Below are 16,462 nucleotides of genomic sequence, written 5' to 3' on the forward strand. Positions count from 1 at the left end.
CGATTCGTTACTTATGCACATGTTTTTTTTGTTCTTTTACTTCAAAAAACATTTTCACATTATCATTATGGGGTATTGTGTGGAGAATTTTGAGGATAGTACACCCGTTTTGGAATAGGGCTGTAACATAACAAAATGTGTAAAAAGTGATGGACTGTGCACCACTTGATTCGATTCGATTCTTGGTGGTAACTATTCGATTCAGAATCAATTGTAAACGATTCTCGATTTAAAATCTATATATTTTTTAATAACATTTGATGCTAGTTCTATGAGTAACTACATTTCTTCATAAAATAAATAACCAGCTGTAATACATTTCTATATTACTTCAAAGAAAACTTGTTTTGTTTGATTAAATTCTACCCAAACATTTAATAAAGTGGCTGGACAAGACAGTTTTTTTTGTGTTTTTTTTAATCGTTTTTTTGTTTTTTAACGAAATGAGAATTGTTACCAGTAAGAATCGCGATTTGTTACTTTTAAACATGTGATTTTTTTAGCTTTTTACTTCAAAAAACATTTTCCCGTTGTCATTATGGGATATTGTGCTGGTAATTTTGAGGACAAAAATGAATGTATTCCGAAACATTAAAGTGACTGGACAAGACAGTTATTTTTTTGTGTTTTGTTTTTTTTTATCGATTTTTTATTTTTTTGAGGACGAAATGAGAATTGTTACTTATAAGAATCGCGATTTGTTACTTATGCACATGTGATTTTATTTTTTGTTTTTTACCTCAAAAAACATTTTCACATTGTCATTATGGGGTATTGTGGAAAATTTTGAGGACAAAAATGAATGTATTCCGAAACATTTATTAAAGTGACTGAAAAATAGAGGGTTTTTTGTGGGGGTTTTTTAATCCATCCATTTTCTACCGCTTATTCCCTTCGGGGTCGCGGGGGGCGCTGGAGCCTATCTCAGCTACACCCAGGACAAGTCGCCACCTCATCGCAGGGTTTTTTTAATCGATTTTTTATTTTTTGGGGACGAAATGAGAATTGTTACAAATAAGAATCGCGATTCGTTACTTATGCACGTTTTTTTTGTTCTTTTACTTGAAAAAACATTTTCACATTGTCATTATGGGGTATTGTGTGGAGAATTTTGAGGATAGTACACCCGTTTTGGAATAGGGCTGTAACATAACAAAATGTTTAAAAAGTGATGGACTGTGCACCACTTGATTCGATTCGATTCTTGGTGGTAACGATTCGATTCAGAATCAATTGTAAACGATTCTCGATTTAAAATCTATATATTTTTTAATAACATTTGATGCTAGTTCTATGAGTAACTACATTTCTTCATAAAATAAATAACCAGCTATAATACATTTCTATATTACTTCAAAGAAAACTTGTTTTGTTTGATTAAATTCTACCCAAACATTTAATAAAGTTGCTGGACAATACAGTTTTTTTTGTGTTTTTTTTAATCGTTTTTTTGTTTTTTAACGAAATGAGAATTGTTACCAATAAGAATCGCGATTTGTTACTTTTAAACATGTGATTTTTTTAGCTTTTTACTTCAAAAAACATTTTCCCGTTGTCATTATGGGATATTGTGCTGGTAATTTTGAGGACAAAAATGAATGTATTCCGAAACATTAAAGTGACTGGACAAGACAGTTATTTTTTTGTGTTTTGTTTTTTTTTATCGATTTTTTATTTTTTTGAGGACGAAATGAGAATTGTTACTTATAAGAATCGCGATTTGTTACTTATGCACATGTGGTTTTATTTTTTGTTTTTTACCTCAAAAAACATTTTCACATTGTCATTATGGGGTATTGTGTGGAGAATTTTGAGGACAAAAATGAATGTATTCCGAAACATTTATTAAAGTGACTGGAAAATAGAGGGTTTTTTGTGGGGGTTTTTTAATCCATCCATTTTCTACCGCTTATTCCCTTCGGGGTCGCGGGGGGCGCTGGAGCCTATCTCAGCTACACCCAGGACAAGTCGCCACCTCATCGCAGGGTTTTTTTAATCGATTTTTTATTTTTTGGGGACGAAATGAGAATTGTTACAAATAAGAATCGCGATTCGTTACTTATGCACGTTTTTTTTGTTCTTTTACTTGAAAAAACATTTTCACATTGTCATTATGGGGTATTGTGTGGAGAATTTTGAGGATAGTACACCCGTTTTGGAATAGGGCTGTAACATAACAAAATGTGTAAAAAGTGATGGACTGTGCACCACTTGATTCGATTCGATTCTTGGTGGTAACGATTCGATTCAGAATCAATTGTAAACGATTCTCGATTTAAAATCTATATATTTTTTAATAACATTTGATGCTAGTTCTATGAGTAACTACATTTCTTCATAAAATAAATAACCAGCTATAATACATTTCTATATTACTTCAAAGAAAACTTGTTTTGTTTGATTAAATTCTACCCAAACATTTAATAAAGTGGCTGGACAAGACAGTTTTTTTTGTGTTTTTTTTAATTGTTTTTTAACGAAATGAGAATTGTTACCAATAAGAATCGCGATTTGTTACTTTTGAACATGTGATTTTTTTAGCTTTTTACTTCAAAAAACATTTTCCCGTTGTCATTATGGGATATTGTGCTGGTAATTTTGAGGACAAAAATGAATGTATTCCGAAACATTAAAGTGACTGGACAAGACAGTTATTTTTTTGTGTTTTGTTTTTTTTTATCGATTTTTTATTTTTTTGGGGACGAAATGAGAATTGTTACTTATAAGAATCGCGATTTGTTACTTATGCACATGTGGTTTTATTTTTTGTTTTTTACCTCAAAAAACATTTTCACATTGTCATTATGGGGTATTGTGGAAAATTTTGAGGACAAAAATGAATGTATTCCGAAACATTTATTAAAGTGACTGGAAAATAGAGGGTTTTTTGTGGGGGGTTTTTAATCCATCCATTTTCTACCGCTTATTCCCTTTGGGGTCGCGGGGGGCGCTGGAGCCTATCTCAGCTACACCCAGGACAAGTCGCCACCTCATCGCAGGGTTTTTTTAATCGATTTTTTATTTTTTGGGGACGAAATGAGAATTGTTACAAATAAGAATCGCGATTCGTTACTTATGCACATGTTTTTTTTGTTCTTTTACTTCAAAAAACATTTTCACATTGTCATTATGGGGTATTGTGTGGAGAATTTTGAGGATAGTACACCCGTTTTGGAATAGGGCTGTAACATAACAAAATGTGTAAAAAGTGATGGACTGTGCACCACTTGATTCGATTCGATTCTTGGTGGTAACGATTCGATTCAGAATCAATTGTAAACGATTCTCGATTTAAAATCTATATATTTTTTAATAACATTTGATGCTAGTTCTATGAGTAACTACATTTCTTCATAAAATAAATAACCAGCTATAATACATTTCTATATTACTTCAAAGAAAACTGGTTTTGTTTGATTAAATTCTACCCAAACATTTAATAAAGTGGCTGGACAAGACAGTTTTTTTTGTGTTTTTTTTAATCGTTTTTTTGTTTTTTAACGAAATGAGAATTGTTACCAATAAGAATCGCGATTTGTTACTTTTAAACATGTGATTTTTTTAGCTTTTTACTTCAAAAAACATTTTCCCGTTGTCATTATGGGATATTGTGCTGGTAATTTTGAGGACAAAAATGAATGTATTCCGAAACATTAAAGTGACTGGACAAGACAGTTATTTTTTTGTGTTTTTGTTTTTTTTATCGATTTTTTATTTTTTTGGGGACGAAATGAGAATTGTTACTTATAAGAATCGCGATTTGTTACTTATGCACATGTGGTTTTATTTTTTGTTTTTTACCTCAAAAAACATTTTCACATTGTCATTATGGGGTATTGTGGAAAATTTTGAGGACAAAAATGAATGTATTCCGAAACATTTATTAAAGTGACTGGAAAATAGAGGGTTTTTTGTGGGGGTTTTTTAATCCATCCATTTTCTACCGCTTATTCCCTTCGGGGTCGCGGGGGGCGCTGGAGCCTATCTCAGCTACACCCAGGACAAGTCGCCACCTCATCGCAGGTTTTTTTTTATCGATTTTTGATTTTTTTGGGGACGAAATGAGAATTGTTACAAATAAGAATCGCGATTCGTTACTTATGCACGTTTTTTTTGTTCTTTTACTTCAAAAAACATTTTCACATTGTCATTATGGGGTATTGTGTGGAGAATTTTGAGGATAGTACACCCGTTTTGGAATAGGGCTGTAACATAACAAAATGTGTAAAAAGTGATGGACTGTGCACCACTTGATTCGATTCGATTCTTGGTGGTAACGATTCGATTCAGAATCAATTGTAAACGATTCTCGATTTAAAATCTATATATTTTTTAATAACATTTGATGCTAGTTCTATGAGTAACTACATTTCTTCATAAAATAAATAACCAGCTCTAATACATTTCTATATTACTTCAAAGAAAACTGGTTTTGTTTGATTAAATTCTACCCAAACATTTAATAAAGTGGCTGGACAAGACATTTTTTTTTGTGTTTTTTTTTATCGTTTTTTTTGTTTTTTAACGAAATGAGAATTGTTACCAATAAGAATCGCGATTTGTTACTTTTGAACATGTGATTTTTTTAGCTTTTTGCTTCAAAAAACATTTTCCCGTTGTCATTATGGGATATTGTGCTGGTAATTTTGAGGACAAAAATGAATGTATTCCGAAACATTAAAGTGACTGGACAAGACAGTTATTTTTTTGTGTTTTGTTTTTTTTTATCGATTTTTTATTTTTTTGGGGACGAAATGAGAATTGTTACTTATAAGAATCGCGATTTGTTACTTATGCACATGTGGTTTTATTTTTTGTTTTTTACCTCAAAAAACATTTTCACGTTGTCATTATGGGGTATTGTGGAAAATTTTGAGGACAAAAATGAATGTATTCCGAAACATTTATTAAAGTGACTGAAAAATAGAGGGTTTTTTGTGGGGGTTTTTTAATCCATCCATTTTCTACCGCTTATTCCCTTCGGGGTCGCGGGGGGTGCTGGAGCCTATCTCAGCTACACCCAGGACAAGTCGCCACCTCATCGCAGGGTTTTTTTAATCGATTTTTTATTTTTTGGGGACGAAATGAGAATTGTTACAAATAAGAACCGCGATTCATTACTTATGCACATGTTTTTTTTGTTCTTTTATTTCAAAAAACATTTTCACATTGTCATTATGGGGTATTGTGTGGAGAATTTTGAGGACAAAAATGAATGTATTCCGAAACATTTATTAAAGTGACTGGAAAATAGAGGGTTTTTTGTGGGGTTTTTTAATCCATCCATTTTCTACCGCTTATTCCCTTCGGGGTCGCGGGGGGCGCTGGAGCCTATCTCAGCTACACCCAGGACAAGTCGCCACCTCATCGCAGGGTTTTTTTAATCGATTTTTGATTTTTTTGGGGACGAAATGAGAATTGTTACAAATAAGAATCGCGATTCGTTACTTATGCACGTTTTTTTTGTTCTTTTACTTCAAAAAACATTTTCACATTGTCATTATGGGGTATTGTGTGGAGAATTTTGAGGACAGTACATCCGTTTTGGAATAGGGCTGTAACATAACAAAATGTGTAAAAAGTGATGGACTGTGCACCACTTGATTCGATTCGATTCTTGGTGGTAACGATTCGATTCAGAATCAATTGTAAACGATTCTCGATTTAAAATCTATATATTTTTTAATAACATTTGATGCTAGTTCTATGAGTAACTACATTTCTTCATAAAATAAATAACCAGCTATAATACATTTCTATATTACTTCAAAGAAAACTTGTTTTGTTTGATTAAATTCTACCCAAACATTTAATAAAGTGGCTGGACAAGACAGTTTTTTTTGTGTTTTTTTTAATCGTTTTTTTGTTTTTTAACGAAATGAGAATTGTTACCAATAAGAATCGCGATTTGTTACTTTTAAACATCTGATTTTTTTAGCTTTTTACTTCAAAAAACTTTTTCCTGTTGTCATTATGGGATATTGTGCTGGTAATTTTGAGGACAAAAATTAATGTATTCCGAAACATTAAAGTGACTGGACAAGACAGTTATTTTTTTGTGTTTTGTTTTTTTTTATCGATTTTTTATTTTTTTGGGGACGAAATGAGAATTGTTACTTATAAGAATCGCGATTTGTTACTTATGCACATGTGGTTTTATTTTTTGTTTTTTACCTCAAAAAACATTTTCACATTGTCATTATGGGGTATTGTGGAAAATTTTTAGGACAAAAATGAATGTATTCCGAAACATTTATTAAAGTGACTGAAAAATAGAGGGGTTTTTTGTGGGGGGTTTTTAATCCATCCATTTTCTACCGCTTATTCCCTTCGGGGTCGCGGGGGGCGCTGGAGCCTATCTCAGCTACACCCAGGACAAGTCGCCACCTCATCGCAGGGTTTTTTTAATCGATTTTTTATTTTTTGGGGACGAAATGAGAATTGTTACAAATAAGAATCGCGATTCGTTACTTATGCACATGTTTTTTTTGTTCTTTTACTTCAAAAAACATTTTCACATTATCATTATGGGGTATTGTGTGGAGAATTTTGAGGATAGTACACCCGTTTTGGAATAGGGCTGTAACATAACAAAATGTGTAAAAAGTGATGGACTGTGCACCACTTGATTCGATTCGATTCTTGGTGGTAACTATTCGATTCAGAATCAATTGTAAACGATTCTCGATTTAAAATCTATATATTTTTTAATAACATTTGATGCTAGTTCTATGAGTAACTACATTTCTTCATAAAATAAATAACCAGCTGTAATACATTTCTATATTACTTCAAAGAAAACTTGTTTTGTTTGATTAAATTCTACCCAAACATTTAATAAAGTGGCTGGACAAGACAGTTTTTTTTGTGTTTTTTTTAATCGTTTTTTTGTTTTTTAACGAAATGAGAATTGTTACCAGTAAGAATCGCGATTTGTTACTTTTAAACATGTGATTTTTTTAGCTTTTTACTTCAAAAAACATTTTCCCGTTGTCATTATGGGATATTGTGCTGGTAATTTTGAGGACAAAAATGAATGTATTCCGAAACATTAAAGTGACTGGACAAGACAGTTATTTTTTTGTGTTTTGTTTTTTTTTATCGATTTTTTATTTTTTTGAGGACGAAATGAGAATTGTTACTTATAAGAATCGCGATTTGTTACTTATGCACATGTGATTTTATTTTTTGTTTTTTACCTCAAAAAACATTTTCACATTGTCATTATGGGGTATTGTGGAAAATTTTGAGGACAAAAATGAATGTATTCCGAAACATTTATTAAAGTGACTGAAAAATAGAGGGTTTTTTGTGGGGGTTTTTTAATCCATCCATTTTCTACCGCTTATTCCCTTCGGGGTCGCGGGGGGCGCTGGAGCCTATCTCAGCTACACCCAGGACAAGTCGCCACCTCATCGCAGGGTTTTTTTAATCGATTTTTTATTTTTTGGGGACGAAATGAGAATTGTTACAAATAAGAATCGCGATTCGTTACTTATGCACGTTTTTTTTGTTCTTTTACTTGAAAAAACATTTTCACATTGTCATTATGGGGTATTGTGTGGAGAATTTTGAGGATAGTACACCCGTTTTGGAATAGGGCTGTAACATAACAAAATGTTTAAAAAGTGATGGACTGTGCACCACTTGATTCGATTCGATTCTTGGTGGTAACGATTCGATTCAGAATCAATTGTAAACGATTCTCGATTTAAAATCTATATATTTTTTAATAACATTTGATGCTAGTTCTATGAGTAACTACATTTCTTCATAAAATAAATAACCAGCTATAATACATTTCTATATTACTTCAAAGAAAACTTGTTTTGTTTGATTAAATTCTACCCAAACATTTAATAAAGTTGCTGGACAATACAGTTTTTTTTGTGTTTTTTTTAATCGTTTTTTTGTTTTTTAACGAAATGAGAATTGTTACCAATAAGAATCGCGATTTGTTACTTTTAAACATGTGATTTTTTTAGCTTTTTACTTCAAAAAACATTTTCCCGTTGTCATTATGGGATATTGTGCTGGTAATTTTGAGGACAAAAATGAATGTATTCCGAAACATTAAAGTGACTGGACAAGACAGTTATTTTTTTGTGTTTTGTTTTTTTTTATCGATTTTTTATTTTTTTGAGGACGAAATGAGAATTGTTACTTATAAGAATCGCGATTTGTTACTTATGCACATGTGGTTTTATTTTTTGTTTTTTACCTCAAAAAACATTTTCACATTGTCATTATGGGGTATTGTGTGGAGAATTTTGAGGACAAAAATGAATGTATTCCGAAACATTTATTAAAGTGACTGGAAAATAGAGGGTTTTTTGTGGGGGTTTTTTAATCCATCCATTTTCTACCGCTTATTCCCTTCGGGGTCGCGGGGGGCGCTGGAGCCTATCTCAGCTACACCCAGGACAAGTCGCCACCTCATCGCAGGGTTTTTTTAATCGATTTTTTATTTTTTGGGGACGAAATGAGAATTGTTACAAATAAGAATCGCGATTCGTTACTTATGCACGTTTTTTTTGTTCTTTTACTTGAAAAAACATTTTCACATTGTCATTATGGGGTATTGTGTGGAGAATTTTGAGGATAGTACACCCGTTTTGGAATAGGGCTGTAACATAACAAAATGTGTAAAAAGTGATGGACTGTGCACCACTTGATTCGATTCGATTCTTGGTGGTAACGATTCGATTCAGAATCAATTGTAAACGATTCTCGATTTAAAATCTATATATTTTTTAATAACATTTGATGCTAGTTCTATGAGTAACTACATTTCTTCATAAAATAAATAACCAGCTATAATACATTTCTATATTACTTCAAAGAAAACTTGTTTTGTTTGATTAAATTCTACCCAAACATTTAATAAAGTGGCTGGACAAGACAGGTTTTTTTGTGTTTTTTTTAATCGTTTTTTTGTTTTTTAACGAAATGAGAATTGTTACCAATAAGAATCGCGATTTGTTACTTTTAAACATGTGATTTTTTTAGCTTTTTACTTCAAAAAACATTTTCCCGTTGTCATTATGGGATATTGTGCTGGTAATTTTGAGGACAAAAATGAATGTATTCCGAAACATTAAAGTGACTGGACAAGACAGTTATTTTTTTTGTGTTTTTGTTTTTTTTTATCGATTTTTTATTTTTTTGGGGACGAAATGAGAATTGTTACTTATAAGAATCGCGATTTGTTACTTATGCACATGTGGTTTTATTTTTTGTTTTTTACCTCAAAAAACATTTTCACATTGTCATTATGGGGTATTGTGGAAAATTTTGAGGACAAAAATGAATGTATTCCGAAACATTTATTAAAGTGACTGAAAAATAGAGGGTTTTTTGTGGGGGGTTTTTAATCCATCCATTTTCTACCGCTTATTCCCTTCGGGGTCGCGGGGGGCGCTGGAGCCTATCTCAGCTACACCCAGGACAAGTCGCCACCTCATCGCAGGGTTTTTTTAATCGATTTTTGATTTTTTGGGGACGAAATGAGAATTGTTACAAATAAGAATCGCGATTCGTTACTTATGCACATGTTTTTTTTGTTCTTTTACTTCAAAAAACATTTTCACATTGTCATTATGGGGTATTGTGTGGAGAATTTTGAGGATAGTACACCCGTTTTGGAATAGGGCTGTAACATAACAAAATGTGTAAAAAGTGATGGACTGTGCACCACTTGATTCGATTCGATTCTTGGTGGTAACGATTCGATTCAGAATCTATTGTAAACGATTCTCGATTTAAAATCTATATATTTTTTAATAACATTGGATGCTAGTTCTATGAGTAACTACATTTCTTCATAAAATAAATAACCAGCTATAATACATTTCTATATTACTTCAAAGAAAACATGTTTTGTTTGATTAAATTCTACCCAAACATTTAATAAAGTGGCTGGACAAGACAGTTTTTTTTGTGTTTTTTTTAATTGTTTTTTAACGAAATGAGAATTGTTACCAATAAGAATCGCGATTTGTTACTTTTGAACATGTGAGTGTGTATTAATTGCGTCTGCGCCCTCTTTAGGGTACATCCCCAGCTACCTGGAGAAGGATGAGCCATGCGTGGTGTGTGGCGACAAGGCCACAGGTTACCACTACCGCTGCATCACCTGTGAGGGCTGCAAGGTGCGCACACACACACACACACTCATGAGGCGCGCCCAAGGTCCACCTGACGAATACCGGTCTTCTGCAGGGTTTCTTCCGCAGAACCATCCAGAAGAACCTGCACCCCAGCTACTCGTGCAAGTATGAAGGCTGCTGCATCATCGACAAGATCACGCGCAACCAGTGCCAGCTGTGTCGCTTCAAGAAGTGCATCGCCGTGGGCATGGCCATGGACCGTAAGTCCCTCGCAGAACCACACGTGTGCGCCACCACGCGGCTGACGCTCCCGTCTGTCACGGCAGTGGTGCTGGACGACTCCAAGAGGGTCGCCAAGCGCCGCCTCATCGAGGAGAACCGGGAGCGCCGCAAGAAGGAGGAGATCGTGAAGACGCTCCAGAACCGCCCCGAGCCCACCGAGTCGGAGTGGGAGGTGATCCACATGGTGACCGAGGCCCACCGGCACACCAACGCTCAGGGTTCCCAGTGGAAACAGAAGCGCAAGTTCCTGGTAAGACGGCGTGTGCTTGGTGTGGAAGGTTGGACTTCCTGGAGTCAAACCACACAACATGGATGTCTGGTTGTAATCCTCATGTCAGCATACTTGATTTTTGAAACAAGAGTATTCTGAAAACTGCTCTTTCAGCGTACGTCCATGTAAGGGTAAATATGTGACTTCATCTCCTGTATGTCAACATTTTTAACGAGTCACAAACTTACTTTCGGGCATTCTGTACTCCTCTTTTCGTGCGGTCCACTGCTACGTGCTGGAGCAGCCGGCTTTTTCTTCTCCAAATATTTGTTTAGCTGCACATCGCCTTCCCTCTCTGCATCCTGGGGTCATGCCGCAAGCTCCAGCATGGCTCACTTCGACGCACACGGGCGATTGAACAAAATGTTGTTTCCTGGGCGCTTGGTAGAGTTTGCAAGTAACATGAAGTCAGAAATAAGTAACAGAAGGTAGGGGAAGGTAAGATGTAGATAATAGAAGGTAAGAAGTAGGTAGCAGAAGGTAAGAAGTAGGTAGCAGAAGGTAAGATGTAGATAATAGAAGGTAAAAGGTAGGTAGCAAAAGATAAGAAGTAGGTAGCAGAAGGTAAGAAGTAGATAACAGAAGGTAGGAGAAGGTAATAACTAGGTAACATAAAGTAAGAAGTAGATAATAGAAGGGTAGGAGAAGGTAATAAGTAGATAACAGACGGTAAGAAGTAGCTAACAGAAGGTAAGACGTAGATAACAGTAGGTAGGAGAAGATAAGAAAAAACGTTAAAGTACCAATGATTGTCACACACACACTATAGGTGTGGCGAAATTATTCTCTGCATTTGACCCATCACCCTTGATCACCCCTTGGGAGGTAAGTAGGTAACAGAAAGTAATAAGTAGATAACAGAAGGTAAAAGGTAGGTAAGAGAAGGTAATAAGTAGATAACAGAAGGTAGGATAAGGTAAAAAAAAAAAGTAGTTAACAGAAGGTAAGAAGTTTGGTAACAGAGGTAGGAAGAAGTAGGTAACATAAGGTAAGAAGTAAGTAACATAAGCTAAGAAGTAGGTAACAGAAGGTAAGAAGTAGGCAACATAAGGTAAGAAGTAGGTAACAGAAGGTAAGTAAGTAACAGAAGGTAAGAAGTAGGAAACTGAAGGTAAGAAGCAGGTAACATAAGGCAATAAATGTGTAACAGAAGGTAAGAAGTAGTTAATAAAAAGGCAAGAAGTATGTAACAGAAGGTAAGAAGTAGTTAATAAAAGGTAAGAAGTATGTAACAGAAGGTAAGATGTAGTTAATAAAAGGTAAGAAGTAGGTAACAGTTAGGAGGAAGTAGGTAACATAAGGTAAGAAGTAGGTAACAGGCGGCAATAAGTAGGTAACAGTTAGGAGGAAGTAGGTAACATAAGGTAAGAAGTAGGTAACAGAAGGCAAGAAGTAGGTAACAGAAGGTAAGAAGTAGGTAACATAAGGTAAGCAAGTAACAGAAGGTAAGAAGTAGGTAACATCAGGTAAGAAGTAAGTAACAGAAGGTAAGATGTAGGTAACATAGGGTAAGAAGTAGGTAACATAAGGTATGAAATATGTAACAAGGTAAGAAGTAGTTAATAAAAGGTAAGAAGTAAGTAACATAATGTAAGAGGTATGTAACAGAAGGTAAGAAGTATTTAATAAAAGGTAAGAAGTAGGTAACAGTTAGTAGGAAGTAGGTAACATAAGGTAAGAAGTAGGTAACAGACGGCAAGAAGTAGGTAACAGTTAGGAGGAAGTAGGTAACATAAAGTAGGAAGTAGGTAACAGTTAGGAGGAAGTAGGTAACAGAAGGCAAGAAGTAGGTAACAGAAGGTAAGTAAGTAACAGAAGGTAAGTAGTAGGTAACATAAGGTAAGCAAGTAACAGAAGGTAAGAAGTATGTAACATAAGGTAAAAAGTAAGTAACAGAAGGTAAAATGTAGGTAGCATAAGGTAAGAAGTATGTAACAGAAGGTAAGAAGTAGTTAATAAAAGGTAAGTAAGTAACACAGGGTAAGAAGTATGTAACATAAGGTAAGAAGTAGTTAATAAAAGGTAAGATGTATGTAACAGAAGGTAAGAATGAGTTAATAAAAGGTAAGAAGTAGGTAACAGTTAGGAGGAAGTAGGTAACATAAGGTAAGAAGTATGTAACAGAAGGTAAGAAGTAGTTAATAAAAGGTAAGATGTATGTAACAGAAAGTAAGAAGTAGTTAATAAAAGGTAAGAAGTAGGTAACAGTTAGGAGGAAGTGGGTAACATAAGGTAAGAAGTGGGTAACATATGGCAGGAGAAGGTCAGAAGTAGGAAAGAGAAGGTAAGATAAATAGTGTAAATCCATTTACTTAGTTTTACCTGCAGCAAACAATAGTATAAAAACATTTGACTTCATTGAACACTCTTGTTGCTGAAGAGGAATGAAAGGAGGAGAGAGCCACACCTTCCTACTTTCTTGAATGCAACAATGTTTCTCACCTTCTTTATCAAAGTGCTGCCCCTCTCAATATCCTTTGGCCCCACAGGTGAATCATTTTGAAGTTATAGTACATTTTTAAACTCGTCTGTTGCGTCCGAAAAACCAAATCCGAGGAAAAGCAGAGCCTAGATAAACCGAGGCACAGTCCTCCTGGACCTGTCCTAAAACATCCCACGACCTCCAGCCACGTGTTTCAAAAATGGCGGCTGCTTACGTCCCACCGCGACTTCATCCCTCGCTATTCCTTCCTCGTCTTCCTCACAGCTTTCAATCCTTCTGGGCTCGTCTTAATTCCTCCCATGGTTTCCCTCCTCCTGCTCTAATCTCCTCCCGCTCTCCTCTCCCGTCTCGCTGTCCCACCGCGGCGCTCCCATCTCTCTGAGCTGGCGCCTCATCCGGCAAAATCCCCGCTCGCTCTCCTCACGTGCCAGCTGGCGAGGGAGCCGGCGGCCGCCGCGTTTTTCCTGCTTCTCGCTCGCCCCGGTGAACTCGGGGCCTCGGGTTCCTGGCATCGCTCTTCTGTTCCAAAGTTCTCACGCCACTGCCGGATTCTGCCGGTGACTGGAAGTGTAAGTGGGGGGCTGAGAAGCGCCCGCCATGGGGATGGCAGCCATTGTGGAGGGTGGTTGCTAGGCAACTAGAAGGGTGTGGTGGGAAGGGGGCCACATGGGGATTAGTTGAAGAAGAAGTGTGAAGTATAGGAATGTTAGTGTGTGTGCGTGTGCGTCTTAATCGTGTTTGTATGCAAATGAGTCATCCCAATTGTAATCACGCCTGGTCTCCCCCGCTAGCCGGACAAGATCGGCCAGTCGCCGGTGGCGCCCACGTCGGACGGCGACAAGGTTGACCTGGAGGCCTTCAGCGAGTTCACCAAGATCATCACTCCCGCCATCACGCGCGTGGTGGACTTTGCCAAAAAACTGCCCATGTTCTCCGAGGTGAGCGCCGCCGACTACGCCAGCAGACGCAACTTTGGGTTCTGGGGGCGCGCAAAAGAATCGATTCACTTCCGAATCGCGATCCTGAGTCATCGATTCATAATTTTCTCCATGCAACTAGAAGGAGTTTTTCCTAACCAATAACCTGTTTTAAAAACGTTATATTTTTATACCAAATATTACATTGCAAGAATCAGTTTGAATCGATTCTGAATCGAATCATCACCCCAGGGATTGGAATCGGATCGAATCGTTAGGTGACCAAAGATTCACATCCCTACCAAGTGTGCATAAAAGAATTGATTCACATCTGAATCATGATCCTTATTCATCCTGATACTAAATCGATCCATGATTTTCAAAAAGCAATGTGTGTGTGTGTGTATATATTTTTATTTTTATTTTATTTATTTTTTCAAAGACATTTTTAGTCTACGCAACCAAAAAGAGCTTTTCTAACCTGTCACCTGTTTTGAAAAAGTTATAATTATTATACCAGATAATACATTGTGAGAATCGAATCATCACTCCAGGAGTTGGAATCGGATCGAATCGTTAGGTGCCCAAAGATTCACATCGCGATCCTGAGTCGTCAATTCTTAATTTTCAAAAGTAAATTTTTAAATAAAATATATATTTTTTGAATACATTTTTAGTCCATCTCCATGCAACCAGAAGGAGTTTTTCTAATCTATAACCTGTTTTGAAAAAGTTCTAATTATTAAACCAAATATTACATTGCAAGAATCGGTTTGAATCGAGAATCAATTCTGAATTGAATCATCATATATCATATATATATATATATATATATATACATATATATATGATAGAGGAAACACTCCTTCTGGTTGCATGGAGATGGCCTAAAAATGTATTTAAAAAATATATATTTTATTTAAAAATAGAATTTTGAAAATTAAGAATCAACGACTCAGGATCGCAATTTGGTTGTGAATCGAATCTTTTGTGCCTAAAAATGTCTTTAAAAAATATGTATTTTATTTAAAAATAGACTTTTGAAAATTAAGTATCAACGACTCAGGATCGCAATTCGGTTGTCAATCGAATCTTTTGTGCACCCCTAATAGTGGTGTGAATCTTTGGGCACCTAACGATTCGATCCAATCCCAACTCTTGAAGTGATGATTCGATTTAGAATCGATTCTCACACTGTATTATTTGGTATAAAAGTTATATCTTTTTCAAAACATGGTTGCATGGAGATGGACTAAATATGTCTTTAAAACAAAAACAAAGAAAAAAAAGTGTATGTATATATATATATATATATACATACATTAATATATATATATATATATATATATATATATATATATATATATATACATACATTAATATATATATATATATATATATATATATATATATATATATATAAATACAAAAAATGACAATATGAACCAAATAGCTGAACGTTTCAATGATTATTTTGTTAATATCGGAAAAAATCTGGATCAAAGAATTCCAAATGCAGATGATGGGTCAGTTGAGGACTTGAGTGAGCTCATAGACAGAAATCCCAATTCCATGTTTCTTAAAAGCGTAACAAAAGAAGAAATAATCCAAATTGTAAAAATTGTAAATCCAAGACCTCAACCGACTGTCATGGAATAGATATGGTAACGATAAAAAAGGTTATAGAAGACATTTCAGAACCTCTGACATATATCACCAACGTATCATTTTTAACCGGCAAATTCCCTGACATAATGAAAATTGCAAAAGTCGTACCAATTTATAAGAATGGAGACGTACACCAGTTTACTAACTACAGACCAGTTTCATTACTTCCACAATTCTCCAAAATCATGGAAAAATTATTCAATAGTCGATTAGATTTATTTATTAACAAAAGTGGGACGCTCGTGGAGAACCAATATGGATTTCGAGCAAATATCTCAACATCAATAGCATTAATCAAAATAACAGAGGAAATGACCAATGCAATAGATGGTAAAGAATGTGCGGCCGCAGTATTCATGGACTTAACAAAAGCATTTGACACAATTAATCATGATATTTTATAACAAAAATTAGAACGATATGGCATCAGAGTGTTGGTCTTGAACTGGGTAAGAAGCTATCTAACCAACAGGAAGCAATATGTGAAGATGGGTGAAAATATGTCAACACGGCTCGATATATCCTGTGGTGTACCGCAGGGATCAATACTGGGACCAAGATTGTTTAATCTTTATATAAACGACATTTGTAAAGTTACAAAGGACTTAAAGTTAGTTTTATTTGCAGACGATACAACTGCTTTTTGTTCAGGAGAGAACACACAGAAGATAATACAAATAATAACAGAAGAAATGAACAAATTAAAAAGATGGTTTGACAAAAACAGACTATCTTTGAATCTCAGTAAAACTAAAATAATGCTATTTGGTAA

At 35.0% G+C, this 16,462-nt stretch overlaps 1 protein-coding gene across 4 annotated transcripts in view; it reads left to right on the forward strand.

Moving 5' to 3' along the window:
• Nucleotides 1-16,462, forward strand: part of LOC133656094 (thyroid hormone receptor alpha-B) — a 350,922-nt gene that overhangs the window by 321,879 nt on the left and 12,581 nt on the right. For all 4 annotated transcript variants that reach the window (XM_062056910.1, XM_062056909.1, XM_062056912.1 and 1 more), the window contains 4 exons: nucleotides 10,051-10,151; nucleotides 10,222-10,369; nucleotides 10,436-10,641; nucleotides 13,897-14,043. In XM_062056910.1, coding sequence (XP_061912894.1) covers nucleotides 10,051-10,151; nucleotides 10,222-10,369; nucleotides 10,436-10,641; nucleotides 13,897-14,043 — 602 coding nt within the window. The remainder of the gene's footprint in view (nucleotides 1-10,050; nucleotides 10,152-10,221; nucleotides 10,370-10,435; nucleotides 10,642-13,896; nucleotides 14,044-16,462) is intronic.

This window comes from Entelurus aequoreus, linkage group LG08, assembly GCF_033978785.1.
Source record: "Entelurus aequoreus isolate RoL-2023_Sb linkage group LG08, RoL_Eaeq_v1.1, whole genome shotgun sequence".
NCBI classification, from domain to species: Eukaryota; Metazoa; Chordata; class Actinopteri; order Syngnathiformes; family Syngnathidae; genus Entelurus; species Entelurus aequoreus.